At 49.1% G+C, this 27613-nt stretch overlaps 9 protein-coding genes across 9 annotated transcripts; 5 read left to right on the forward strand and 4 right to left on the reverse strand.

Moving 5' to 3' along the window:
* Positions 1 to 600: 600 nt before the first annotated feature.
* Positions 601 to 2109, forward strand: N7511_004986 (transcription initiation factor IIA large subunit; the record flags this gene model as incomplete). Its single annotated transcript, XM_057127411.1, has 5 exons — positions 601 to 618; positions 742 to 843; positions 1057 to 1356; positions 1391 to 2013; positions 2063 to 2109. 5 exons carry the CDS (start codon positions 601 to 603, stop codon positions 2100 to 2102), a joined length of 1083 nt encoding a protein of 360 aa, XP_056986301.1. The 3' UTR covers positions 2103 to 2109.
* A 1389-nt stretch (positions 2110 to 3498) lies between these two features.
* N7511_004987 (zinc-coordinating transcription factor SFP1) lies at positions 3499 to 5373 on the reverse strand (the record flags this gene model as incomplete). The annotated part of the gene is made up of 3 exons (XM_057127412.1): positions 3499 to 3810; positions 3865 to 4927; positions 5030 to 5373. The coding sequence occupies 3 exons, from the start codon at positions 5371 to 5373 to the stop codon at positions 3499 to 3501; spliced, it is 1719 nt and encodes a 572-aa protein (XP_056986302.1).
* A 176-nt stretch (positions 5374 to 5549) lies between these two features.
* On the forward strand, positions 5550 to 5735 carry N7511_004988 (uncharacterized protein; the record flags this gene model as incomplete). The annotated part of the gene is made up of 1 exon (XM_057127413.1): positions 5550 to 5735. One exon carries the CDS (start codon positions 5550 to 5552, stop codon positions 5733 to 5735), a length of 186 nt encoding a protein of 61 aa, XP_056986303.1.
* Positions 5736 to 11823: 6088 nt separating this feature from the next.
* On the reverse strand, positions 11824 to 12120 carry N7511_004989 (uncharacterized protein; the record flags this gene model as incomplete). Its single annotated transcript, XM_057127414.1, has 1 exon — positions 11824 to 12120. One exon carries the CDS (start codon positions 12118 to 12120, stop codon positions 11824 to 11826), a length of 297 nt encoding a protein of 98 aa, XP_056986304.1.
* A 4856-nt stretch (positions 12121 to 16976) lies between these two features.
* On the forward strand, positions 16977 to 18302 carry mdm12 (ERMES complex subunit MDM12; the record flags this gene model as incomplete). The annotated part of the gene is made up of 1 exon (XM_057127415.1): positions 16977 to 18302. The coding sequence occupies one exon, from the start codon at positions 16977 to 16979 to the stop codon at positions 18300 to 18302; it is 1326 nt and encodes a 441-aa protein (XP_056986305.1).
* Positions 18303 to 18798: 496 nt separating this feature from the next.
* Positions 18799 to 19716, reverse strand: N7511_004991 (putative BAP31 domain protein; the record flags this gene model as incomplete). The annotated part of the gene is made up of 4 exons (XM_057127416.1): positions 18799 to 19189; positions 19237 to 19340; positions 19394 to 19528; positions 19696 to 19716. The coding sequence occupies 4 exons, from the start codon at positions 19714 to 19716 to the stop codon at positions 18799 to 18801; spliced, it is 651 nt and encodes a 216-aa protein (XP_056986306.1).
* Positions 19717 to 20424: 708 nt separating this feature from the next.
* On the forward strand, positions 20425 to 21126 carry N7511_004992 (M24 family metallopeptidase; the record flags this gene model as incomplete). Its single annotated transcript, XM_057127417.1, has 1 exon — positions 20425 to 21126. One exon carries the CDS (start codon positions 20425 to 20427, stop codon positions 21124 to 21126), a length of 702 nt encoding a protein of 233 aa, XP_056986307.1.
* A 249-nt stretch (positions 21127 to 21375) lies between these two features.
* On the reverse strand, positions 21376 to 23755 carry dus3 (tRNA dihydrouridine synthase DUS3; the record flags this gene model as incomplete). Its single annotated transcript, XM_057127418.1, has 3 exons — positions 21376 to 21457; positions 21510 to 23525; positions 23577 to 23755. The coding sequence occupies 3 exons, from the start codon at positions 23753 to 23755 to the stop codon at positions 21376 to 21378; spliced, it is 2277 nt and encodes a 758-aa protein (XP_056986308.1).
* Positions 23756 to 25555: 1800 nt separating this feature from the next.
* Positions 25556 to 27087, forward strand: N7511_004994 (senescence-associated domain-containing protein; the record flags this gene model as incomplete). Its single annotated transcript, XM_057127419.1, has 2 exons — positions 25556 to 26171; positions 26231 to 27087. 2 exons carry the CDS (start codon positions 25556 to 25558, stop codon positions 27085 to 27087), a joined length of 1473 nt encoding a protein of 490 aa, XP_056986309.1.
* Positions 27088 to 27613: the final 526 nt, after the last annotated feature.

Below are 27613 nucleotides of genomic sequence, written 5' to 3' on the forward strand. Positions count from 1 at the left end.
CGACCTAAGCATTGATGGGCTGGGACATTAATTTGGTGTAATGGTTCATTTCTGGCTTGGATTTTGGTGTTTGGTGTTCTTGTATTTATTTACTGTAAGCTGGTTGCACAAATACCATTTTGAAAGCTTCTTTTAAATCTCAGCTTTCTGCTTCTACTCTTCCAGAACCAAATGAATCTGACCTATCCAATCTCCCTTCTTTCTGGTTCATAGAGCGGGTGGTCATCGGATGACTAATCGTACGGGATACAGTGGGATTTCGACCGCAGAGCCGTGACTTTCACCTCTGCCAACCCATCGGCAAACTCACCATCTCGCTTTCCTGACCTTTGCGCCCTCGTTACGCATCTCCAAAGTCATTGTTTCTTGCCTTCTTTCCCGTGAGAACTGCAGACTTTGAGAACACTTGACATTGCGTCATTTCTAGGTGTGATCGACCAGCACTTCGGCAACTTCACTGTTGCGACAGCAAGCTTTACGGTCCGATCGAGCTATTGGTACCCTTTACATCTCGCCAGAAATCTTCTTGAGCTTCTGTCTCCCTCGGTGCTCTCCGATCAGACATCCACCAGCTTTCCGTCTTGCCCTTGCTCCGCAATCATGTCCAACCAGCAAGTTGTGAGTTTCCCGCCGCGAACACCTTGATCCTCAAGTCACATCCACCTCTCCTCTGAGATCATTCTCGTCAAGTTTTGACGTCTAAAGGTGAAATGTGAGTTGTAGCTGACATGAGCCTCATAGGGTGCGGTATTCGAGAAGGTAATCCAGGAGGTCTGTGATGCTTCTCAAGTCGACTTTGAAGAAAGCGGTGTCGACCAGCAGACTTTGCACGATCTTCGTGATGTAAGTCATGTTCTATTTCCTATCCCTTTCATGTTCGCGGTGGACGATGAGGGGGGCCAAAAGCGGGGGAGCCCGAAGAGGTGCGGGAAGCGGTGCTTATGGGGGAACACCGACTTATGAGATCCCCTTTATATGTGCCGCTGTTACCCGCTTGGGCGCTTTTAGACCGCCAAGACCAGCCCGCTGATCTCATTTGTCCTGACTTTTGTATAGGCCTGGCAAAAGAAGCTCTCTTCCGTGAACGTCGCTCACTTCCCCTGGGACCCGGCCCCGCCACAGCCTACTCAGAATGTTCTTCCGCCATCGGCCACTGTTCCTTCCAATGCTCCTCGACCACCTCCTCAACCTCAGTATGTTCCCACGCCGGTCTCCATGCCTCAATCAGCACCTATGTCTGTCCAAATGCCGCCTCATATGGGTGCTCCTCGCATCAAAACCGAGCCAGGCTCAAATGGCCAGCCCATGCCGCATATGGCCCCTCAAATGCCCCCCGCATCATATGAACAACCCTCAGTCAGCTCGCGACCGTGCTGCAAGTCATCTCCAGCAGAAATACGGTACTGCCGCCGCAAACTCGGTTAGTCAGATGCAGGCTCAAGCTCAGGCCGGGCAAGGGTACCCTCAGATGCACCCCGCTGCCCATGGACAGATGCCACCGATTAAGACGGAACATGGTTACCCACCCATGGGTCCTGGACAAACCGATGGCGCTGGTGATGAGGCTCTTGTTGACTGGAAGGCAGAGGTAGCTCGTCGTCGGGCAGCTGCCGCAGATGGACAGGGTGATCGCCTCCTGCGCGAACACCTCAAGCAGCGCATGAGCCAATTTGAAGGTGGTGGTCTACTACGGCCGCTGGATGAGCATGAGTCTTCGGCCAAGTTAGCCTACCGTGAAGCTCTTACTGCACCTCTGATGGAAAAGTCGGAGCCGACCTCATCTACTCCTAGGCTACCTGGTCAGTATGATGGTGCTGATGGGGATGTCAAGGAAGAGGATGAGGATGCTATCAACTCAGACCTGGATGATCCCGATGACCTTGTTGCCGATGACCATGATCAAGATGAGTCCGAAGGCCAGGTCATGCTTTGCACATACGATAAGGTCCAGCGGGTGAAGAATAAGTGGAAGTGCACCTTGAAGGACGGTATCCTGACCACTGGTGGCAAGGAGTAAGTCGTCTCCCTTGGATATTTCTATGCCATTTTCTAACCGAAGTAGATACGTCTTTCACAAGGGCCAAGGCGAGTTCGAATGGTAGTCTAACAAAACCACGCAACTGCCTTCCAACAACTTTCCCATACTCTTGACGACCGTTTTCCGTTCTGTACCATCGCCTTCTCCTTTTTTATATTATGTGCTTTCATGACACGAAAACAATTCCCATGTCCTCTTCAGTCACGCCTCGAAACAGGCTGTGCAAGCAATTATCATGATGACCACCTCTGACCCAGCACCCGACATCACCTACCGGGCTTTGAATTTGCGGGTTTCTTTCTAACTTTCAACGGCTTATGGCGCTTACACTTAAGGATGGGACATTGCTTTATTACTATTATCTCTTTTTTTGCCCATACCTTGTGTACTAGACTGAAAGGCATCCTTCCTGGGTTCAATAAAACATTTGAAGAACAAATAAAACATGTTTCGAGACAGTACATCCATGCCATCATATAATTCACTAGTCGGGTATTGAATATCGTTACACAGCGCTGGAGTGTGATGCATATCTCCGTAAGGTTCAGCCCTACGACTCGGTCTACAAACCTACATTCAAAATCTATAAATGTATAAGCGAATAGAGGAGAGTGATAAAGCATGAGCAGCGAGACATATCGCAAGAAAGATAAATAACAGTAGACAGAGAAGCCAGAGTGTATCAAAAAAAATCAATATCTACAATATCCGACGCCAGAGAACCACACTTTTTTGAAGATTTCCAGTTCCATTTCCATTTCCAGCTCCAATCCCGAACCCAGGCCGGAGAGAAAAGCGAACACCAATTGTGTTTAACATATTTTTGGGGTCGTTTCGAGGTGCTCGAGGTGGAACGATTGTCTGACTCGATTGTCGATGCTCTCGTGGGAGGCACTAGACCAGCGGAAACGGCGAATGAACAGAAGCGTGAACGCGTGAATCGCATACATAAAGCAAAAAGCCCACCGGTGCATGAACACGTAACAACAATAGATCTGGAATGGTCATCCCATTCCTTGGTCCGGCCTCCGTGAAAGCGCGAATTCCGTATGAAGAAGCAGAGCAGAAGAATGTATTAGCCAAGACAGCAGATTTCCTTCTAGAGAGCCTTTTGCTCAATGGTTGATTGCTCGGGTAGCTCCATTGCCAGGCCCACATAGATAGGAACTGGAAATGACAAGAGGGATATCGAAGCAGAAAGATCATGCCAAGAGGATATGTCCGGAGAGGCGGGACAAAGCAAAATATTCCCGTGAAATCCATGGCAGCAATTTCAAAAAGAGAAGAGAGAATCGTAACAGAACTCCAAAGTCACCGGAACCAAATCAAAGTCATGAGATCGTGTGTGGGCAGGAGTGCTCTGACCCCCGAGAGACCGTCGGCATCATTCGCGTCAATTATCCAGGAATTATGTAGACATGTGTGGACATATGGACATATTTGTTCATGCGTTCGTTTGCTCACAAAAGGCCTTCTTCGCCAATACCGGGGAGGCCAGCTCCAGCAACGTTGATGTTTTGTCCCTGCATGACTCCGCCGCCTAGGGCCATATTGCGACCTCCAAGCTGGAAATCAGGGTTACAGGGTGGTGAGTGCGACTTGTGATATTTGAGACCGTTCAAGTTCTTATACCGCTTGCCACACACCTCGCAGCGATATGGCTTTTCCTTTTCCATGCCCAGGGTACCTGGGTACGGCGCGGAGGTTTCGGGGTTGACGATTGAGAATGTGCCATCGGCGTTGTCATGAAGTTGCTGGTTATTGTGACCGTGCTAGAGGCGAAGGTTAGAGGAGTCATAAACCGATAGAGTTCAGGTCAAACTTACCGCCTTGTGATACTTGAGACCATTTTGGTTCTTGTAAGCTTTCTCGCAACCGATGACAGGGCACCGGAATGGCTTGGGCTCTTCGTTGGGGAGAATCGTGGTAGTGTCGGGTACCCCAGCCAGCAGTTGCTGTTCACGAATCCGTCGTGCAATATCGCTATTGGGGCCGTATTGAGCTCCGCTGAGCTTGAAGTGGGCATTGGGCGAACCTAGACCACCACTAGGGCTGAACAACCGCTTAGCCGGCTCATCGATACAGAGATCCACCATATCATTGTTATTTCCATTGAAGCGCCCAAACTGGTTCTGGTTTTGGCCCATGGTGTTGTTTTGCATGCTCAAATCGCCGAAGCCACCCATCATGCTCTCGTCCATCTCAGCAGGGGTTCCGGGTCCTGAAGAATCCGGAGTATTACGGAATTGCGAGTTCTGGAGCGGGTTCGCCATCAAGGTTGGGGTATTGACGGAAGAGACTGTTGGGTTGTTCTGTAGAGAAAGAGGTCGTCCAGATCCGATTGGAGTGCCCGGCTGTGAAGGGGTGCTAAATCCTTGGTGGCTCGGTAACATGCCCAGATTTAATTGGGAGCCCGAGTTCGAGTTGCCAAATCCGCCCTGGCCGTCATGTAATTGAGAGGAGAAGAGCTGGGAGGTAGAAGCATCTCCGTCGCCCAAGGCGTCGTCCAACTCCATATCGTCGATTGTGTCTAGATCGGCATGCTGTAATGGCGATGGGTTCTGGCCCAACTTGCGTTGCATGTCCAGGGTCCGATCGGGCTGTAGGCCACGTCCTTGGTTGCCATGCTGTTGGCTCTGTTGTTGTGCGATGGCTGCGGCGGCCATGGCAGCTCGATTCTCACCCTGGCTCGGTCGGTGGCCCTGGTTGGGCGACTTGGTCGCATGGGCTTCTTCGTAATGTTGTAATAGGTCATGGAGCGTCGGTAACGTCACACCGCAGCACGAAAAATCTTTCATAAAGTTCGCTTCCAGCTTCGGGAGATACGACGAGGAATGGAAAGAGGGCGACTGGAAAGAAGTAAATGGCGAGGTGCCAGTCATAATGATGCTGCATGGTAAAATTTCCTTGGTCAGTTCTGCAGTGCAACCAACAGCAGCAGCACAGGAAGGACATCCTCTGCTGCTTCGGCTCCGGCTAGGGCGCACTCACTCATCACGTATCCAGCTCCCGACAGACACACCACCCCAGCTCATGCCACCCACTAAGCTTCCAGCGAGGGACTCCCGGCGACCTTTGTCGCGGGCAGACCCCGACATGGAGATGGGTTTCGTCCCGTTCCCCCATTGTGCCGTTGCGGCGCCGATCGAATCTTTGCGCGGCGGTGGCGCCTTGAATACTCCGAGTCCTCCGGCGGCGTGATGCGAGAAGCTTCCGGTGCGGTCACCCGTACCCGCCCTCTGGAGGGCCGAGGTCAGATTGGATGCTTGTTGACCGGGGGGCGACACCGAGGTCGACTGGCGGGTCGAAATATCAATCGGAGCGACACCCGTCATGATGAGTAGCTGTTCTGGGAGAGGGGGATTTAAAAAAAAGTGCCGGAGAAATTCAATCCGATGAGATTTCCGAGGTCTGACGAAAGAATATCCTGGTTCCCTGTCCGGCCTGCGCGATGTCACGCTAAACCAAGGGAGTCTTTAGAGGGACAGGGGTTCTTTCGCCTTAAAGCGCGATGCTTGGAGGAAAAGAAGTTGAGAATGCGACTTTGAGACAGGTGCCCCTCGATGAGTGGACAGTGGACTGGGAGTGGATGGGCGGTATTTCAGGCGGGTTCACAGGAATCCACTCGGAGGAGTCCCGCACTGGCAGAAAGCGATCGAGTTCTTCAACACACAGAATCCACGAGTTGAATATCTAGAAGAGATTCGGAGCAGATGAGAGGCAGCAGATGGGCAATGGAAGACGGGGTATGAGATGGGCAAGCCTTCCGGTTCGGGACAGGCGCCGTTACGGCAATACACACGTGACCCGCGCGGATCTTGACCCCGAGATGTTGGAGTTTCTCTAGCAGTTGCAACTAGGCTGATCGGGGATTCAATAGTAGGAACCTAAGATCGAATCTATCGAGAGAATGGACAATGGTACCATATCGTCGCCTTGGCTACACCGCTTGCAGCTGGATCGGCAACGTCATAAATTACCGGAAACAACTAGTAAGTGACTAAGACAGTCGATGATGATGGGGAGATCATTTCCAGCACCAGAGACGAGTGAGATCGTGAGATGCCAATACAGTACACATTGTACATAGGGGGGGTTACGGTACTCGAGGAAATGGCATAGTATGATCCAAATGGAGAAGATCTTCATTCCTCCATGGCTACTGTCTATCGAGCGATCCCTCGGGGAATTCCTCCTAATATCGGCTCTTGCGCCATCACTTGTTCAGGCTATGAGATGGTGATCGCATATTCAAATTCAGTTATATTCGAGATATCACGGATCGAGATTGTGAAGAACTCCGATCCCCTGTCAAATCCGGGGTCATCTGCAAGGGGGGGAAGAGATCCGGGTGGCGGCATTGTCTTGTCCAAGTACACTATTCTGGAACCGTAACATGAACTGATCCCGTCGAGGACAGGAGACCTCCATAACCCCAAAGCAAGATACGGAGTAGTTGCTCTCATGAATGAGACCGATGATCCTACGATATCGGACTTCCAACGGTAGACCGTCCACGCCAATTACCGAAGTGTAATGTAACCACGCCCAAGTTTCAGTTGGAGGCGAAAGAGTCTTGGCTTCGGCGCTAGAAACGCGGCAGAAGCCATTCGGAAGCAATGAGGCAACTTAGCGCCCAACTAGTGACACACCGCCCCTCATATCCCTCGGCTCGGAGTCACTGGCGAAGGATTGGCTACGGTGGAGACTATTCATATGGGCGGCTTTATTTCGGCTTTATACAATACTGAAGAATGAATCACTGGAGATTAGACTGGACTCAATAATAGTACAGGTGGAAATAGATGCACTGTACATGTACTGTATGCATCTCGGGCAGATCTTACCCTATGGAGCACTACTCCCTGGTTACTCAATCAGAGACACTTGCAAGGACGATCCCCGACGCTTACACGTGTTGTTTATTCATCATGCATTCTACCTTACAGTAGTGTGTCCATTTGGACATGTCTCATAGCAGAGGGGCTTGATCCATGGGCATACCAGTTGCCTTAATGTGATCTATCCCGCGTTTTGGTACCAATCATCCCAGTTCGATGGCTGTGGTTTGGTGTCTCCTGGGGTAATTGAATCTCACAGATGATGCGTAGAATTTTAACCCTGGTCCGTGGGCCGAACACACATGATAGGTCAGAAACACAGCCAAGTCAAGGATCCTGTCAGGGTCAATGTTTTGCATCAGGATGAAGTCACCTACTGTATGGATGCGGAGTATAGATCGGCAGACTGATAAACCTTGTTGGATACATTGCACTATGCCAACCGGTTCCCGTCTGATCCACAGTCTTCGCGTTACTGCGGTAGATTCGTGCGGGGTGCGGAGGCAATTGGAGGAGGTTAGAACAGAAACTGGAATTGGATACTCCCATCATGTTATATGCGTGTGTATCACGTAATAAGAGGACTTGTCTTTAGATTTGGTTGACAGTAGCAGTTGATTTGGAATTGCCATCGCTGTTTGATATTGCGTCCATCTACACGGCTAGATTTATCGAGAAAGTCTATGCAAGTAAGTCATCTTTAACTTCACCCCTAAAAGTTCGTGCTGTGAACTCCTCGAGAGTAAAAAGCAGCGTTACGAGACAAGTAGAAATGGATTGTCGGTCCCTCAAACGCTATGGAATGCGTTCCTTTATGGGAGGCGGGTCTTGAAGTATTGAGAAAAGGCCCAGAAAAGTCAATGATTCTTGTATCAATCACTGTATCCAGTAAAAGATTTGGGGTTTAAAAAAACAATGTATGTTCCCGCTCCGATGAAAGATATGAGCGGTCTTTGCGGTCCAATACCATGGCATAGCTGATAGATATACAGTATTACCAAAAGCCCGTGGGCGAAGGAAATGCTGAGACTAGACTCAAGCTGTTCATAGTTCCGGGAGGATGATTATAGACACGTATACACCAAGTAATTACATACATGTATATTGGTAGGAAGAGGCTTAGAAAGAGGCTCAAATGTAAAGTATTGGCCTCCATTAATCGCGTTCTTGCCATGAGACGGAAGATTCAGCATTTCCTGTCAGTTTGTCGACTTGTTTAACAATAACTAATTTGATAAGACTTGCAGGATGAACGACTGCAAGACAAGCAAAAGATGCATCAAAAATATAGGAGATGCGTCTCTCCATTCACCATGATCGGGACACACGGTGGAAACCATGATCAAGGCCATTTAATGAATATTGATTTATAAAACTGTCACAGTAAATGTTGCTTCCAGGGACTCTTCTGGTTTCTCAGAAGTGAGTTTTACATATTTGAAGAATGATTCAGATAATCCTAAGAACAGGGACATGTTTTTCTTTTGTGGCTCCTAGTATGTTGAGATTTCTGCACGTTGATGGTGGGGGAAAAGCTTCCCACTGGAGCTTTGGGATTCTAACCAAAAGTCGTTGAACAACTCTCTCATGGTCTGGATTGGAAGCTTGTATCTGAATTCGTGCAAGTATTTCGGTCTTCTTTTGGACACCTCTCAGGAACTGGCTTCACGGCAATTGGCCGTGACCGAATACTGATCCATGGCATAACTTATATAACCTTGGAAGGTTCCACTACCTGAGCCCAACATTTTGACAACAATAAATATCAACGTCAGGGTTTTGTTCAATAATTATTGAGGACTAGCAGATCATTTGTACCCTTCACATCTCCGAAGATGTTGAAAATGTACCTGACCAACCTTCCCACAAGACACACATGGCTGAATATACCTTCACAAATCTTTCTCATGTTACGGAATGGTGACTCGACCGTGGATACGATTTGCTTTGCGTTGAGTTGTGAATTCACGCTTGCATTCTAGAATGTATATTGATTACCTCCGGCAACAGGGAGAGACGATGCCTGTTCCTCCCCAAGCAAGGTTCTTAGGCGTGAAAATCATCCCCTGGATAAGAATCTTCCTACTTCGTCAACTCCAAAATTCCCGTTAGAAAATTCGCGACCAATGCTGGATGCTTCCTCCTCGCTCTGTTTGGAATATCCAAACTTTCTGGAGACAGGGCCATAAGGTGTGGTCCTATGGCTACCACACTCTTGGCAGTCGGAAGTGCTATTTGCCATACGCTGGCGAATTTGATATGTATCCTTGTAGCAGCCTCAACATACACCACAAGCTAAAAGTGATCTAGAGCTCGTCTAATGTATGTGTGAATGAAAACACTGGAAATTGGATGAAGCAATTTTTCGTCGAATCCCAGAATCGCTTCGGCAGAATTAATGATTGGAAGGCCTGTCGATGTTATAGTTGGGATGTGAATGACGAAGGACCACTGGAAATGACCTTGAACCGCAATCTGGGGAAACGTGAATGGCCGAGCGAGGGCTGGAATCATAACCGTTACAAACCTCGACAGTAGTATTGGGTGCTTTTCTTTGTTCAAAATGACAGTTTTGCAGCCAAGGCGAAGTCGGTGCTGGATAGCCAATTGCTTATTAGGTCCCGCGTGAATAATGTCCACCTCGAGCTCTAAGACTTCAGTCAAATCAACTAGACAGTCAACCGTGTTGCTATATCTATGTGAGGAGCCAAACAATATCGCTTTGCGCATTCTAGTATAGCTTGATCATCTTGCTCGTTCGTGTCATATCTTTCAATGTAAACTAATATGCTTAAAGGTCTCGTGCATCATCAATTAATATCCAGGGGCCAATCCCTACCATGCCAAATATAAGTCTCTTGTGACACTACCTCTCGGAGTTGAGTGGCAAAATATCCTTTTGGAACTATCTATACCACTAGTAAACTTTGAAAATATTAAACCTACGATTTTCTTTCTATAAGTCGCCTCGTAAGCTAGTCCACTAAAGGCAAGAAGATTTAAGACGAGGCCATGCAATCTTATATAATGTATCGTTTAGAACTAGATTGCCGGCTCGAACTAAACAAACTACCGAGGGAATCAAAGAGAATGAGGAAATAGTTCATAGGTCTAAGAGCCTAGTTCTCCCTCGTGTTCCGAATCTTATCTTTTACCTCTGTGCTACATGTACAAAATCTGACTCTTAGAATCCTGAGATTGATCCGTCTGACTGCCTATCACTAGATAGATCTTATCATAGGAAATGCTAGCCGGGAGGGCTAATGACAAGCGCAAGGCATACTTGACTGCACATCTGAGCCCCCACTATTGTTCAAACCGTTGAGTATGTTCTCGTTTTCCAGGAGGGCACCTCCCAGGGGCGGGATAACAAGTGAAGCGCCAGAAAATGCCAGTGTTGCATCTGGCTGCGTTATCGCAACAATGACAGAAATTTGATTGGAGGTATTGCTAGTAGGAGGGCCGGTAGCGATAGGCTTTCATCTAGAGAGATTGGGTGCCGTTGTCACTCGATTATTAGCTTTTGATCTTGATTTCTCTTTGGAAACAACTCGTAATCCTAGGATTATGGGTCATCGTCAGGCGGAGGCGATGAGGGTGAAACTCAGTCTTTTTCGTCTCTCGTCCCTGATGACTTGTCAAAGGGGTGGAATGTGTTCGGGCTACAGTATATCTTAAACTTGCATATCTTATAATTGCCAAGGCTTCAAACTCAATGCATATCCCTTTTTTAAAAGGAAAAAATCAGGTGTCCTCATGCCCCCATGTGTACAATATCAACGGGTAATATTGCAGTGCAGCCGTGGAACAGGGAATAGTGCCCGGCGTTATGAGTTATAAATAGCGTTGTGTCGTACTGTGGTGTCCACGAGGCTTTCGACACGCAACATAGCACAGATCTTTCAAAGACCTAACTGTCGTATTTCCAATTTGGTCGGTGAGAACCTTAGTCCTAGTCCAAGCCATCGTTCCAAGCTAAGTCGGAAATCAATGGCCGACTTGGCATATTTCTCCTTTTACCCGAGACCCTTGTTATCTGGCGTGTGGGAAATCAGACCTCCTATTGGTGCAAAAAAAACCGGAATGATAGAGAGAATATGGAGAGATTGTGCGCATCATCGCCCCAGATCTTCACCGAAGAAACGTGCGGAGATGGGCGAGACCCATAGAGGGGCAGCCTCACCGAACAGTGTACAGGCCCAAGAATATGACATGTAACCTGATCCTTGAGCCAATCTGATCGATGGGGGAATCAACGTGCATTTCAAAGAAAAAGAAAAGAGAAAAAAACCAGCAAAACAAACCCGAGTGATAAGCAAGATTCGCAATAGGAGGCCTTGGCAGGGTTGGCAAACCAAAAGGAGGTGAGTAATTGTGCGCACAAAGGCACTGCCTGTGTGGAACATGATCCCCAGTCAATCCCTGTCCTCCCGGCCAAGGCGGGAGTATCAGATTGCACAAGGCTTGGCTGATAATCATCAGCTTGGCACGCCCCGCCAAGCATTCAGGGACCTCCCTTGCGTCCGGACGTCCGCCCGTTGATCAGGCGGACGATTCTACTATCGGTATGTGGCAAGAGTGGATTCAGTGGGGTGGAAGTTGTTCAGATTGGAAATCTTGTTCATTGATCGCTAGCTCTGTCCTGTACTGTGGGGCCTAAGTAAGCCTACTGCTCAAGGACAGCCATATGTAGGCCGACAAAAAAAATAGAATAAAAAGCGCCATAGAACTCCCCTGCTTTCCTGACCTGATGCCCAATTTAGGTGGTCCTGCATATCTCAAGTGTCAGTGGCTGCCTTGACTGAAGCACCAATAAAAACAAAACAAGAAAACACGATGATGAAATGGGCTTCATAATGAATCGGTCGCTGTAGAAGTGGTATATCATAAAGTATGAATGAGAAATGAAGACCAAAGGGTGTAGGCAAATCGTCCAGATGATGTCTAGTGCTTCTTGCCATGACCAAGGTAGAGGAACCCGTTGGGGAGAGTAGCAACGAGGTCATTGAGAGAGGATGTAGAGGAAGTTGAAAGAGAGCTGTTGGTACGAGCACGGCTGGGAGCTATCTCAGGGCTCTGCTCGGTTGAGCCGGTCTCAATCTGGAGCTGGTCTTCCCAGACGCGAGGGTCGGGGCCAGACTCAGTGGGGGACAGCACCAGGAACTTGTTACTGGGGTCGTATGGGCCAGATACAGTGGCAGAGAGGACTAGGAAGCGGTTGGTGGGAGTGATGGTGTACATTTTGAATGTTTGAATCTTGTTTTTGGACGTGGAAGTTGTATGCGGAGTAAAGCGGTTGAAGACGGGAACTTTTGTAGAGGATGAGATGGAGGCAGAATATGGTTGAATGGAACAGGAAGAGGGAGACTGGACCTCACTTATATAGTTATTCCCCAAATAAGCCAAGAAGAACCTTGGGGAAGGAGGGGCATGCTATCGATGATGTGCCCGAATCATGCCGATCTAGTGCATCATATCTGGGACTGGGGTGAAGTGGGCCGGTCATGCAGACAAGCCACTCCCCGCGATTATCGCCCATAAAGGCATAAAGGAGAAGCCCAAACATGAACTTCACATGTCTTGGCCGAAAAAAGGGGGGCAGCCAAGAGGCCGCTATTGGAATATCACCCTTTCTTTCGAAATGCTTCGACTTCGCCTTCCTTGGCTGTGGAATTTTGGTTGCACAAGTCGGTCTAGGCTGCTGACTGTCATTCCCCAGTGTTTTTTTTTTTTGACTTGGCAAGATAAGCGTAATTGGTAATTGCGCAATAATGTTTTTCCCGTTGCCAGCCGAGAGCCAACCTCGGAGGATCAGCGGCCAGGATGAGGGGCCAAGACAAGGGCTTTCACAGGCGTGAATAATCGTTTCGGGTGTACACCCGTAGACCAGCTCCGGTTTGTTTCGTGTGTGTTTTGGGGGACCAATCATTCTAGCAGGTGTGTAGGAGCTAGGGATATCGGGAATAACCTAGGAAGCTATGGGGGGTTTCAATCGCCCCGACTTTCCAGGGACCGGCGGAATAGACTGCTGTTTGGAGCGAAAACAAACGGGTATGACATCATCAAGAGATCCCCCCGATGAGAAGGGCGAGAATATGAAATTACCCGAGGTCGAGAATAGTCGGAGATCATGCATGAATTTACTGCGGTCTTCCATAGATGGGAAGGGTTGAGGTTGAATTTAAAGAATCGCATCTCCGGAACCATCACGTGTCGAACCATACATGCGACCAGTTCATACTTCTTCGATTCAATTACACTATTCCCGTTTCCATTTTATCATTTTCACATTACAACAGCGCCAAATCACTCTTCTCAGTGCTCAGCGACCGGTCTCGACCAGTTTTTTTTCTTGCCGCCCGTAGCCTCGGGCGTCTACTCGCACGGAGTTGATCTCCCTGGGCTGAGCAAAGCAAGAAGCCTTGCCCTAGAGCGCTACTGTGCAAATGAAGAGCTTCTTTTTCACCAGTCATTTTCGCCCTAGAACAAATTCATAGGTTCTCGTTAAATTTCCACTCTCTGGCCCCGCAGACGCATGATCGCGCTAAATCGGACAAAGCCGCCAATATCACATACAGCTAACATTGCTGACACTATACCGCATCAAGGGCCTGTCTTAATTGATGTCTCGATCTGCTATACTGATCGCCTAACCTTTTGACTAGAGACAAGAAAACGCCTCATCACGGCGCATTTTCCGGTTTACTACTGACGACTATCACCAACTGCGCCATGATTGTGGGCCTTATTCGTCCATAGACTCAAATCCAGACGTGTGTCAACGAAAAAAAAAAAAAAGTCTTTCTACGTCAACCTTGAGAGCCTTGACGTGAGAGAGTTTTGTCTATGGAAACCGTGTTGGTTTCGAGTCCATTCAATCAATCACAACGTCTGATCCGGCAGTGATGCCAATGCCACTCATTTGTTCTATTTTTCTAACTGGGTACCAATATTGATCTGCGCTTGAGACCAAAAAAGGTCTGTCTGGTTTGTTTTATCATCAAACTACAGTACTCAATATTCCAGACCAGAACAGTTGCCCGCGGCTCAGCTATATCAATCTCCTGCGCCGAGTAGGATATATTGCATCCGTCACGGACTTACCGTGCCAGGTGCCTTGTCTTGAAGCTACTCACCAAGATTTTTAATTGCAAAACTAGTCACAGTGTGCTAACTGCTCCGGCGCAGGCCCTATAAGAACCCATTCCAAGCGGGGTTATTGTTGGTGCCCACATTGTGCATAAGACGAGCCCCTTCAATGCCTGTGGTGCCTGACTATGATGTCAAAGACCCTTTACAGCTGCGGATACTCGCTATCAATCAAGTGCTCAGTTTGGTCAGCCCCTACTCATGCCATCGAACCCAGTTCATCGGTATGTCTACCCGGAGATGCCGCTGCCCTCTAATGATCCCCCAGCCCCCAACACTGGCTTCTGTTGGTCAATACTGACAGACTCTAAATGGCGCATGTCTACCTTGGTCGTACTCTCTGTTGCCTTTTTCTTGACTGCGCAAAAAGTGATCACAGAGTCGATTCGTGCATATAGCGTATCTGGACGAGTACACCTTGATGATTTACCGCGCTTAGGCAACGGGTAGAAGACTTGAGCTTCTGGTGATGGTGCCTACATGATGTTGAGCGGCGCAGCTATTTTACTGCTCTGGATGGAGTCATAACCTGCTATAAAGGTGGTCGCTGTTCCTTTCTTGTTCTCTACCACAGCGATCAATCCAAGATCACGCTCTGTCTGAACTCAGTCATTCGTCTTCATCCTCTATATTTTTTTCGCCCCCTCCAGCTCCAAATCCCAAAATGTGCTCCGTCTATATATTCCACTACGACTGCGGTTGTAAAAAACAGGAAGGCGGCGTGGTCCCTTGTGCTAAGAAAGGCACGCCCACTTGTCCTGGTGTGAAAGAGCAGGACCGTCACCGACCTGGCTACAAGTGCTCTCAGCACACATGATCTCCCCCCCAATGTCCGTCATCTTTCCTCCATCTTCCCTCGACAATATCTCGCTTGCATAGGGTTTGGCTAACATGAGACTACAGGGGCTGAACAGATTATCACAACATGAGGGGGCTGTTCACCACGAGCTCGGTTTCTATACGCTCGCTTATTCTCTCGCGCTTGACTGCCCCGCTCTGTTCAGGGTCTTTCGTTCTGTATCGTTATTCTGTTCTATTCGGAGGCACTTTTTCTTCTTTACCTTGCATCATCGGGCATTCCAAGCTCTGGGCGGTCTTTTGATTTGGCTTTCATTATCAAGCTTGAGCCGATCTTTATTTGTTCTTTATCCGTGCGGACAAGGCGAGGTGCTATCTAAAGAGCCATCGAGCCGCAGTCTTTAAGATACTTCCCCGTCAATTAGCTTCTGTTTCCTTCCCGTACAATATCAGAAACTTCCACATTCGATCGCCCTTGTCACCACATATTGTCACCACATGAATACTACATTTCTTAAGCTCTACGCATCGCAAGTACAGCAAGCAACTAGGCAACTCAGTTGCGCGGCCGGTAAGACTTGTCCAGTAATAGATATGTCGTTTATGTGAGAGGTAACCCAGTTTCCGATTACTATCAAACCACAGTCTTTGTCTAATACTGTCTCTCTTGTATACAAACCCTTTCTATGAGGTCTCAAATTTTCAGGTCTCATGATTTATTGGGCTTGCTTAATCCAGCAAATGGGGTTCGATTCTCGGGCCAATACAGTAGAATATCCTTGTTCGACAAGATGAATCTGGAACAAGGCCTTCTGCATACCACATACGGATGGAACTTGAGCAAAGAAGGTTCATCGCGAGTAGAGAGGAAATTTCTGCGGAGAACTTGGGCCCATCCGGGAGAGCGGGAAATCTTTCCACGAGCCGGCGGCTACAACGCGGGTTTCACTAGCTGGCTTTCCCCGAAGTCGGGCTCGGTAAGAGGCTGTTACGAAAATCTAGTGGGGCTTTGATGTGACTGTCGATCAAATTTGAACGTACGTGCACGTATTGACATGAATTGTGTTGGCTACTGTATATTACATGTTCGTGTATTGTCAGTCGGGTACCATCATTGATATCACGGAATCAAGACTTCACATCAATCGCCGCTCTCCTTGATGATGCCACCAGGGTTCATGGGGCATGGGATTCGTCTTTGTACTGTGAGGGAGATGTGCAAATACCAGCTAGGTCACGTACAGTATCCCCAAAGGGAATACTGGCGAAAGAGACGAGTGGTCATTGGTAATTGTTCTCGGACTGTGACAGCCACTCTAAGTCCAGAGAAACAGAATCGCCAGTCAGATAGACGCGATTGTGGCCCCTAGAGTCGATGATAGGTTACCAGCGGCAGGCAGACACCTCATCGGCTGCATTAGACCCGCATAAGGGTTGTATCAGCTGATCTGGGCTTCAATCGAGGAGCAACCATGGCGACGAGTCGCTCTAATGAGTATAAGATCACGGTTCAGGTCTTCTATCTGCTGATTAGTACACGTATTTGTCGATTCTCACATTCATACCAGCACGCTGACTGTCTCGTTTCAATATGTTGAGACTTGGGGGAACAGCTCAAGCCATATCTTTAGGTCAGGCCGCTAAGCAGGCGCTCACTCCACCCGGCGCAGATCCTATCGAAGTCGGTCTCTTGGCGATTTCAAACAACAGCTCTTTCTTTAAGCGAGCGTGATTCGATAATGATAGTTGACCCAGCAAGCAAGAAATACACCGGAAATGTCGAGTTTGTGTAAGCCCAAGCCCCCGGATTCTCAATGGACAGTCCCAAATATTAATTGTGGCATTGCATCTGACGCTAGAGCTGAGACTAAAGCATAACTTCGGCCGGAACCGAAAAGGGAGATCCCAGCCGCGAGATGCATCTAAACGCCAGGCATGAATATCAAGGCAGAAGCGACGTGTTGATCTTGTTGACTTGATGTAGAAGTAGAAAAGATCAAAATTGATAACTTTACTCGCTTTTGAGTTGTGATGACCCATGGTTCACGTCACCCGATAAGGATGTCATCGGTTGTCTCACGTGATCTTATCGGCATCCTGACCTCCGTCTTCTCGTCTCTACAAACATCAGCTATTGCAATGCACATGTGATGTCAATCGAAGTCGACTGGGCAGCCGCCACTTCTGGCCCGGATGGGGAAGCCCTGGCAGAGCGGATTCGGTCATTTGTACACGACAAGTTCCAGCAGGTAGCCCTACCACGCTTTATTCGCTCGGTCCAAGTCCACTCCTTCGACTTCGGAACCATAGGCCCAGATCTCGAGATTAAAGACTTCTGTGAACCGTTCTCCGATTTCTACGAAGAGGACGATGACGATGCTGATACCTCTGTCACATCCGAAGAGCTCATGTCCGAGCAATGGCCCGAGCTCAACGAATCCCCGTACGAGGACGAATTAGCTATGAACCCAGCGCATAGCCCTCACAATTTCAGTCATCATCCTTACCCCGGCGAAGGGTTTCAGCCTTCTGCGCTTCGCTCTCCTCTTGGTGATCACTTCAATCCGCATTTCATGCCCCGCGCTGGTACGCCTGGGATTCCGGGCGGTACTTCAACACTCGGATATCACATGAGGTCGCTCGGTGGTCTATCAGGTACTCAAACCCCCCTTGCAGCGGTGGCCGGTGGCACATCATTTGCGAGTGGCTGGTCAGACTCAGGGATGGGCCCTGGACCCAGGCCACATGTGCCTCGTCCTATCACCGCATCACGTCTTGCAGAGGCGGATCTCGACACCACGAACTCCGCATCCCGACCCTCAACCGCGAACACACTCCCCTCACATCCTTCACGCGGCCCTACAGGCAGTGGCGGATCAAATCGTAATAGCAGTGATCCTGCCGATGCACCGCAGCCGTCTATAGAAAACCCAGATGATGCAGCCCCCGGGGACGATTCTTTCCCCATGCCGCCGCGCATGCGCGAGCGTCGCCCGGAGGACTTCCAGATTCTTTGCCATGCCAAGTATGCGGGTGATGTCCGCATGTCCCTTACTGCAGAGATCCTGCTTGACTACCCGATGCCTAGCTTCGTGGGTCTGCCGTTGAAGTTGAACGTCACGGGTATCACATTTGACGGGGTTGCCGTTGTCGCATATATCCGCAAGCGTGTGCATTTCTGTTTCCTGTCCGCAGAGGACGCTGATGCTCTTCTTGGTTCAGAACAGTCTCAGGGAAGCCAGAATCCCAGTGATGATGGGCGGCCTCGGTCTGGAATTGACCAAAAGGAGAAGGACCAGAAGAGGCAGGGTGGTTTGTTGCAGGAGATTCGGGTAGAAAGTGAAATTGGTCGCAAGGAGGATGGGAAGCAGGTCTTGAAGAACGTTGGCAAGGTGGAACGATTTGTGCTTGCGCAGGTTCGCCGCATTTTCGAGGAGGAGCTAGTTTACCCTAGTTTCTGGACTTTCCTGGTTTGAATGGCATATAATGTTCAAATTTGGCCGAACCATACATGTATATTTACGAAACTTTTATGATTTGGCAAAACGACTGAATACTTCTAGACGTGAAGCAATTCTGTCTCCAAGCCAGGGCAATTGCCTAATTATGGTACGAGCAAGTCAATTGAGTTGCGAATGGTAAAGCAAATGAATAATAGATTTAATATGATAATCTCGTACAGAGTAAAACACTATCGACTCTCGAATCATGAGATCGTCTGTGGGGGAGAATAGCCCTTTAAATTGCATTGACAGCACAGACAATAGACCGAAATGCGTAGTTATGAACATGTTTCAATCAAGGATAGGGGTATTTGTTGCCGAGGGGATTTCAAGTGAGGCCGAAGCCTCCCGAGTCAATGCGAGCGCGAGACAGCGACAGACTGGAGCTTTCAAAGCTAAGTGACGGCATTAAGTCTGGCGGAGTACAGACGATGCAAATAACCCAGTAAGGCTCACAAATCGGGACATTTTACAGGTCCTTCTTCTCGTTGTCATCACCCTTTGAGGTGGAGACCTTATCGCCGAGGCTGTGGTATTCGCGGGTCAGACCCTCACACTGCTTCTTAAGGGTTTCAATGTCGCGGTCCTTGGCGGAAATGACCTCCTTCAGGCGGCCAATCTCGCCGACGGATCCGGCTTCGGCGATACGGGCAGAGTCCTTGCCGCCGGCCTTCTTATCGCCTTCCAGGAGTCTGACACGGTCTTCAAGGCGGAGAACCTCGAGAATCATGGTGTAGGTGCGGTTGAGGATCAAGGAAAGGAACAGGGTGAAACCACAAAGGTACATGTTGCGCTGGGAGTAGAACTTGCGGGCTTGGACTTCCATGCGGTCGGTCCCGAGGTGGGCAGCTCTGTAGGCACTTTTTGATTAGAACTTTGCATTTGATCGGAGAGCTTGGTTACATACCCAACGGCGGGGCCATCCTTGGTGAAAGCCGAAAGCTCCTGCTGCACGCGGTACACGCGGTTGACACTGTCAATGAACAGAATCAGAATGAAGATGAATGTGATCTTCAAAGTCAATTAGCAATTTGAGTACCTCCAAAAAGTCTCTGTTTAAATACCTTCAATCCGTATTGTAGCTTAGCAATAATCGGGCTCTCTGAGATGAAGGCAAAGAGCTTGCGCTTGATGGTGTGCGGCAGAGGGATGACGAGAGCGAGGAACACCGCCATCTCGAACACCAGGAGAAGAAACACCTGTGGGGCATGATGTTAGTATCTCATGACATTGAACGTTCATCTGACGTTGTAGGATTGACATCTTGGACGGAGCAGGTATTTTCGGGAACTAGGCTGCAGCGATCCTCGGTAGAAGCTCAACCGCGCGGTAAGGTAAATTCTGGCAAAGAACAAGTTGGACCTACGAGGCTGTAATAAAGAGTCATTGTGCCGAGTGATAGAAGGACAACGACACTTAAAGTTGAGTGGCCTAATCAAAAGGGGCGGGGTTTTGGGAGCTGAAGGATAGCTTTGAAAAGTAAACAAAGCAAGAGATGACAGTTTCTGGCAGTGAATGAGGCACAGGCACAGAACCTAGGCAAGAGATAATCTTGGCTGGGAGGGATTCGAGGTAATTGCGGGAGTCGAGTCGCGTGTTGGAGAGAAGTGAGGTGGTCTTATGGGGGGAAGTTTTCAAGGTCGAAGAACGACGTCATGGGACACGTGACGCTGTTCACCAATCAAGGATTCTGAGTTGCAAAAGGCTGCGAGATCGTGATGTATAGTGAGATGCTATGTCAATTGGCCTTGCTTGAGTCAATAGATTTATCCTAATTTCAACCACACCTTTTTGAAGCCATTTCCCCCGCATAAGGCCCAGTCCCACATTTTCACACAGTGCGTCATAGCCAGATCTAGATACCCGACGATTACGGGTGAATATCAACAAGAGAGCAGTTGACTCCATCTACGGTATAGTCTTTTCTCCAACCTCTCCAATCTCTCCAACCTCTTCAACTATGTCTGCTTATTCAGTGAGTCATTGCTGAGTGGGGAACTGTCGGCTCCGACACCCGCGAGGGGTACCAGGTCAACTTATATAGTTCGACTGCTCCCCGAGGCGCTTACTCTGCATCTTTTCATCCATGCACACAATGACAACCCATCTGACCACCGAGGAAATTGAAAGGGCTTCCCAGCTTCTAAGTGCCCAGGACAAAGCCGTCTTACTTTTTGAAGAGATCGAGCGGGACTTAGTCCGACATGGTGTCACCGAAAAGAAATTGAACGAGGAAATCTACCAATTAGGGTTGGATCGCTATGGCATCAAGACGCATTGGCATAAACGAGTCATCCGCAGCGGGCCAAATACTCTCAGCCCGTTCTCCGAGAACCCACCGGATCGTGTGATCCAGCCAGATGATATACTCGTCGTGGACTTGGGGCCTGTCTTTGAAGCCTGGGAGGCGGACTTTGGGCGTACCTTTGTCTTAGGAGACGATCCTTACAAGAAGAAGCTTCGTGATGCGCTAGAGCCGATCTGGAATACAGTCAAGGCTCGGTATCGCGAGAACCCGGACATGTCTGGAGAAGAATTGTATGACATTTCCTGTGAGATCGCCAAGCAGGAAGGCTGGGATTTTGGTGCGGATATAGCTGGCCATCTGGTGGGATCATTCCCTCATGAGCGAATTCCGCGGGATAGGACGTCTCTTTACATCACCAAGGGCAATCAGGAGTCAATGGGACTGTCTGGCCGTGATGGGTTCAAGCGTCATTGGATTTTGGAGATCCATCTTCATGATAAAGAGCGTGGGTTTGGGGGTTTCTATGAGCAGCTCTTGACCGTTGATTAGTTTTCGGAAGAATACGACGAGGGCCACAAATCTGTTTACGGTGCTATAACAAATTCGACAAGTGTGCTACGATGACATCTCCGGGTCGCAGAGTACTGTTGGCAAATAATAACTTGTCATGCAATCATAATAACGGCATTCCTAACAGGAAATTTCTCTAACGTTCAATCCAACACCTCGTGAGCATGCAGGCAAAGCTGTGAAGATTTTGTCATATGTACAGTCGTCGAGCACCAGGAATAGTGATCTTTAACCCTCGGCCTCGTAAGAGTTAGATTTGTGCTTAGGCTCAAACTTAAAGTCCTTGTGGGCAGGACCAAGGAACATTTCACTGTGACATGAGTTAGCCAACAATCCGAGATGATTTCGAGAAAAAAACTTACGTGATCTTGATCCAATCCTTGTAGTTTCCACTGCCCATGAGCGTTTCCATCTCATTACGACCGCGCCACGCAGGTGGTCTATCTTGAATATTGGGAGGGAGGTACTCCAGCAGTCCGATGGGAACATAGCGGTAAGCGAAGCTCAACCATTCAAGCATGAAACGACGAGTGGTTCCGACACCATGTTCATCAGATCCCCAAGCCTGGAGACCGTATTTGGCAAATTGCTCAATGTAAGCCAGACGTTCAGTGGCAGACTTGTCAAGGTACTGGCCGGTCTGAATCTCCTCAAAGATCCAAGGCTTAATCAAAGCTCCACGAGCAACCATCACACTATCCACGCCAGCATTGTTGACGTGATCGTCATAGTCGACATGGGAGTAGCAGTCACCGTTTCCGAGGAAGTAAGTCTTTCCGCCGTTTGGCATGAAACGGGCATCCGGTTCACGGATGGTATCAGTGAGGCTATCCTTTGTTTCATTCAAGCGCTTGATAAGTGCTGCTGTCTCTGAAATGTATCCCCAATCAGCCTGCCGGGTGTAGCGCTGTTGTCTACTCCGGCCATGCAGAGTAATAGCGGCGGCACCCGGGGGGCCGACATCCAAGAGACTAGACTCGTAGCCACCTAGAACAAGACGCTCAACCAGCTTCAAAGCGTTCGGCTGGTTGTCCTTGGTTCCCGTGCGGATCTTGACGGTGATTGGAATCTCCTGCGAGACTGTGTTCATACCGCGAATCATTTTCTCCAACTTGGAACCGTGGTCAAGCAGAGCAGACCCAGCGCCGTCACGGAAAACGAGCTCAATGGGGCATCCGCAGTTCAAATCAATAACGCGCAGGTTGGGGGTGAACTTTGACAGCACCTCGGTGGCCTTGTATGCTTGCCATGGCTTATTAGCCGCAATCTGTGCACCAAACTTAGAGTCCTTGGAGTTGTCATAGCCCTGGACGATATTATCCCCCGGAATGACAGTTGGGGGTGCTAATTCTGACTCGTGTGCCTTTAAAAGGGTCCATTCGGACTTCGCACCCTGAATCAGAGGCATGCTCATTGCCATCTCCGAATAGGTAAATTGCGCACCCAAGTCTTCACACAGTCTTCGGAATGGCATGTTACCTTGTGTCGTCAAAGGTGCGAGGGTGGGTGTCTCTGGGCCGAAGTAAATGCGTCGCTTCTCGGAAGGCAAGAAAGGAGGCTCAGTGAATTGAGCACGGTTGTCCTCCAATGCTTCCTTTTGTTCAGCCTTTTCTTCTACCTTGTCTTCCACTTTCTCTGTCGTCTCCTCATTTGCGCCCTCCTCCGTAGTCTTCTCCTTCGCCTCCTCTGCCTTCTTCTGATCCTCCTTTGTTGGAACAACAAGTTCTCCGTTCTCTCTAACGGTGTTTCTCTTGTGAAGTGTGTTCTCTAGCTCCGCAGAAACCTTGTTGACCCAAGTATTGTAAGCATCAGCGCGAGGAGTCTTTTCCTTCTTTCTCGTTAGGAGGACCCTGTCATTTGTAGCGATGATGTTGACGACTCCGTCCGATGTCGCACCAGACACACGAGGGCGAGCTTTCTCCACCAGCTCTGCATCTTCCAGCAAGATCAATTCCTTCCTCCCGTCTTCTGTTTCCCTTTCGGTTGAGTGGGAGCCAACCAATCGGCATCTCCAGCCGGCAGAGCATCTTCCCTGCGCTTCGTAAATAGGGCAGACCTTGAAGGTAGTAAGGTCCTCGCGTTTGTGCTCCTTCAGATAGCGACGCAAGTCATGCTCAAATCGGCAGGTATCGCCAAACTTGCATTCAGTAGCCGAGAATTCGTTGGCATTCATTCTGGTGGCGCAAAGGCCCTTTTCGTCCTGCGACTTGCCATAGGTTCGGTTGGTGTTTTGGCCAGAAAACTTCTTCTTCTTCTCCTTTTTGGACATCTTATTGTTATCACGATCATCGCGAGGGGCAGCTTCGGCAGCATCGTCAGGGCTGATTTCGTCTTTCGACTGTTCGTTCGGCTGTGGCCTCACAACTTCAATGCGATACCTGAGACACACATGTCAGTATACCAATTTTTGGATATCATAATCAACATACTCTGCTTTAATAGGCGCAACTGCTCTATCGCGCATGTCTATCTTCTCTGAGTTGGGGTTCTCGTCCAAGCGGGCTTTCTTAGCTGGAGGCTCTTCCACTGCGGCAGCATTGTCGTTCGCGTCGCGCTTCTGTACCTCAAAATCAGGCACAGAGTCCATATTAGTCGGTTCAGCTTCCATTTTGCCTAGCAAGTGACCAGGAAACTCTTGAGATCAAGAGCGAGGCAAGTAGTCCGCCAAAATTTCGCATCCAATGGCTGTTTGCACTGTTTTGTATGACTAAGCGGGGCTTAGCCATGGAATTTTCAAGTCTTGGCAACCTCGGGACTGGATCCTTGTCCCGAAATGGTTAGCCTCGAGCTGACATTGCCTTCGATCAGGTAGTTCAGCGCCATTTATACAGTTGTTTATCATTAACAGGATGTGTTTCTCTGATATAGAGAAGCAATATAGTATAGAAAGCTTTGAGTTTACGAAAGGGGTGTTTCAAAATATGAATATCAATGCTGGAATAGCTTTGGGCTACCCAACCGGGGAAATACAGTATTACTTTAGAATACTAAGCCAGGCTAAGTCAGCATCACAACTGGGCGCGTAACTCAGTGGTAGAGTGTTCGCTTTGCATGCGAAAAGTCCGGTGTTCGATCCACCGCCCGTCCATTTCTTTTTATTTTTTGATACCTTTTTCGGTCTCTTTCTTTTAATATGGCATCGAGTGTCTCTTTTGCCCCAATTGCTTTACACAGTACTGTGAAAATCCTACAGTGATTTCTTTATTCTTTATCTCCTTATGTACGTGCAGTTCATCAAGTCATGGTCATAGGTCGGCTCATGGTGCTATGAATAGTTAGACAATTTCGCTGTAACACAAGTGTGCATTGTATGAGCATTGATTTCAGCCTCTTTTCCCACTTCTTCTTTCCCTATTTTTAAGGGCCTTGAATGGGCCTCTTAACTATACAAGCATCACGGTGTAATAGAAGTTATAGCCCCTGTTGCAGGGCGAATGTTCTTGTATACGTATGTGTTAACGTTACCGACGACTCTTATAGCCATTTGAAAACGAGACTTCGGGGCACACGTTTGATTGATTTCTCTGTATGATTGACTATCAATTCATAGAGAAGCGTGCCAATTTATAGCGTTGGGTAGAATATAAACAGTTCAATATATAGTTCAACCCTAGTCACATTCTCTGTCTATCCCACCTGTTCAATTATAAAAAAACCCTTAACAGGACATCCAAGGTACGTGTGTAAAGAATGAGCCAGATAGATATCACTCGTCTACCAGTGAAATTCTGTGCCTGCGAAACACAATAGCTCCTGTAGCTGCTGACAGCCATTTTCCCAGCACTGTCTTCAGCATGGATATTATAATGTATCAGTTATGCCCAAATGCCCACGCTCTGTTGGGGTTTCGTCTACTCGCGACGAAAAGTGTACAGCCAAGGGTCGTTACTTCTGGGGAGAGATCATCTCGAGTCCTGTCCAGTAATTCAAACTCTTTTTGACTCTTTTGAGTCATCCTTCACCACTCCTATGACGCCCAACAGAGCAAGATGGGGAGCTGTTGGGAGCTTGTGAGTACGTCATAGGCCTCTACATGTACAAGATCTGAAATGGGGCCATGGAATGGAGATGGAATCCATCAGAACGCACCGAGTTGGAAGGGATCGAAAAGGGTGGAAACCCCCACAGTGTGTGGCGCACATGTGGCGCAGCACAGCCCTCCAATTTATCTAAGCGCCCAGACTTAAGGGTTCATAAGAAGCCCCTCGGTCGTGGATCTTGGATCTTCTTGATGTGAATTTCTTTGTTCAAGTTGCCCAGTTCACAAGTTGACCAAGTTGAATTATCCCTGAAAACCGAGATAACTCGCCACTGAGATAAAGCTGCGGGCATCACGACGTCATCCCCCCTCGTTATCAGCGGTCCCTGAAACCCCGTCCCTGGTTACTACAACTATCCGACTCTCACCATGGCAGCACACGACCCCCGCTTGCTCTACAGTGTCAACAATATTCGTGCTTTCCACCTACAAGATGGCGAAGAGCAGGATCTCACGCCGTCGGGCCCTCAGACCCTCTCCTTGCTAATGGTCCCAACGAGTACCACAGGTGGGGATTCTGGCACCGAGTCGCCAGAAGAGGACTTCTACCTTCATCTTTATCTCCCACCTGAGCTGGACCTTGCTCTACCGGCGACCACCCAGATCTTCCATCAGCCCCCAGACAGTTATCTTATCCCCCGATGGGATATGGGACCGGACGCTGGCGCCTTTATTCGGATCCAATTCCCGGGCATTGGCTCTGGATCTGGCAACGTAACGCAGGATGATATCGATACATTCGAAACTATTCTTGCGCAGTGCACTGCCTTCCTTGAACGAGCCCCTCCTCCCAAGTCGCAAGACTTTGCGGCTTATAACCCCGCAGACTACGGTCCTGGCCAGGGATACGTTGGGTCGGACTCGAAGAATGCAGATTCGCACGGAAGAATCGTATTGGTTGATGAAGAGGACGGCAGCGTCGTCGGAGAGCTGGGAGATGGTTATAACGTGGTGGAGGATTCGGATGTCAAGCCTGGTTCGAAGAGTAAGTCCATCGGTGTCTGTGATCGTGTTCAGATTCTCCGAAGCTCATCAGTTGCATAGGACCCGTAGGAATTGAGCTTCCCGCCGAGGGTGAAGGTAACCAAGTCAGTGTCAGCAATGTCTCTGAAGAATACCTGGCCATGGCCCGTCACCCCGCATACAAGAACTCGACCATTGTCCAAACATCTGCAACAGCATCGCGCTTGATTGTCACTGGATCATCCTATTTGGCAGGCGCCATCGCCAACGGCGCACAGAGCTTCCAACAGAGGACCAAGCCCAACCCCAAGCCTCTAACCTTCTCCGACTCTACTCACGCTCGCATGCGCAAGGTCGGCACCTTCTCCCATGGTGCTGCAGACTTGTCGGCTCGCACCGTGGGACAGGTTGGCAAGGTCGCCCAAAACCTCGGCGCGTCTTTGGCGCGTAAACAGGATTCCGGTCGGCGCAAAGGCTTCGACAAGAGCAACCCCCCGCCGGATTACAAGCCAGGTGTGATGAACAAGTCTATGATTGCGTTCTCGACCATTGCCGATGGTATCGAGCAGAGCGCCCGCAACATGCTTTTCTCCGGCGCATCTGCCGCGAGCTCCATGATTGATCACCGCTACGGAACCGAGGCCGGCAACGTCGCGACTAATCTCACGGGTGGGATCAAAAATGTCGGGTTGGTGTATATTGACGCTACGGGGGTCAGTCGGCGCGCGCTTCTGAAATCGGTGGCCAAGGGTATGGTGGTGGGTAAAATGCGCGACGGTCAGCAAGTCGTCGTTGGCGGAGGTGACGGCGGGCAAGTTCCAGTCGACGGTCCGTCTCGCCTGAGTGACCCCGTTCGCCCTGGCCCCACACCGCCTCCCGCCTACGGCGCATCGGGGACCATGTCCCTAGATGGAGCGAGCCCCCATGTTAGGGGCTAAGCGGTAAAACTCCGGGGCAAGGGTCCTTGGGATCTATCTCTTTTCTTTTTCTTGTTCCCCCTTCTGTCAATTTGTTTCTTTTTTCTTTTTTATTTTTTTTTTTGGGTTAGGCAAGCGATTCCCAGGGATGATTTGATAGGTAGAGAGAGCGTCGAATTAAGTTCCGACCACATATCAACATGCTTATATTACTATGTGATGTGATACTTCAGGTACGATTGAAGGCTATTTGGATTTCGACTAGGTGGCACAGCAGCCCCAAACCGACTCAGACCGTCTTTTTTTGTTTTTGTTGTTTTGGGGTGCCCTATTACGAAGTGATGAGAAACAGTAACGGCGGTGATACCCATTGGCTGAGAGCGGTAGATCTATGCACTATCGATTGGACGAGAATATAGATGGCGAAACCTGCCAGCGCATCAATTGACAGTTGTTCATGTGAGGAAATCAGTGCAGAGATTTGAAATGACGTGTAGAGTACGAGTATGTGGGGTGTTGTTGCAATGCGATCTCTGTCTGTGAAGTT

The sequence above is a fragment of the Penicillium nucicola genome (assembly GCF_028828085.1).
Source record: "Penicillium nucicola strain IBT 29836 chromosome Unknown utg000003l, whole genome shotgun sequence".
In the NCBI taxonomy this organism is placed as follows: Eukaryota; Fungi; Ascomycota; class Eurotiomycetes; order Eurotiales; family Aspergillaceae; genus Penicillium; species Penicillium nucicola.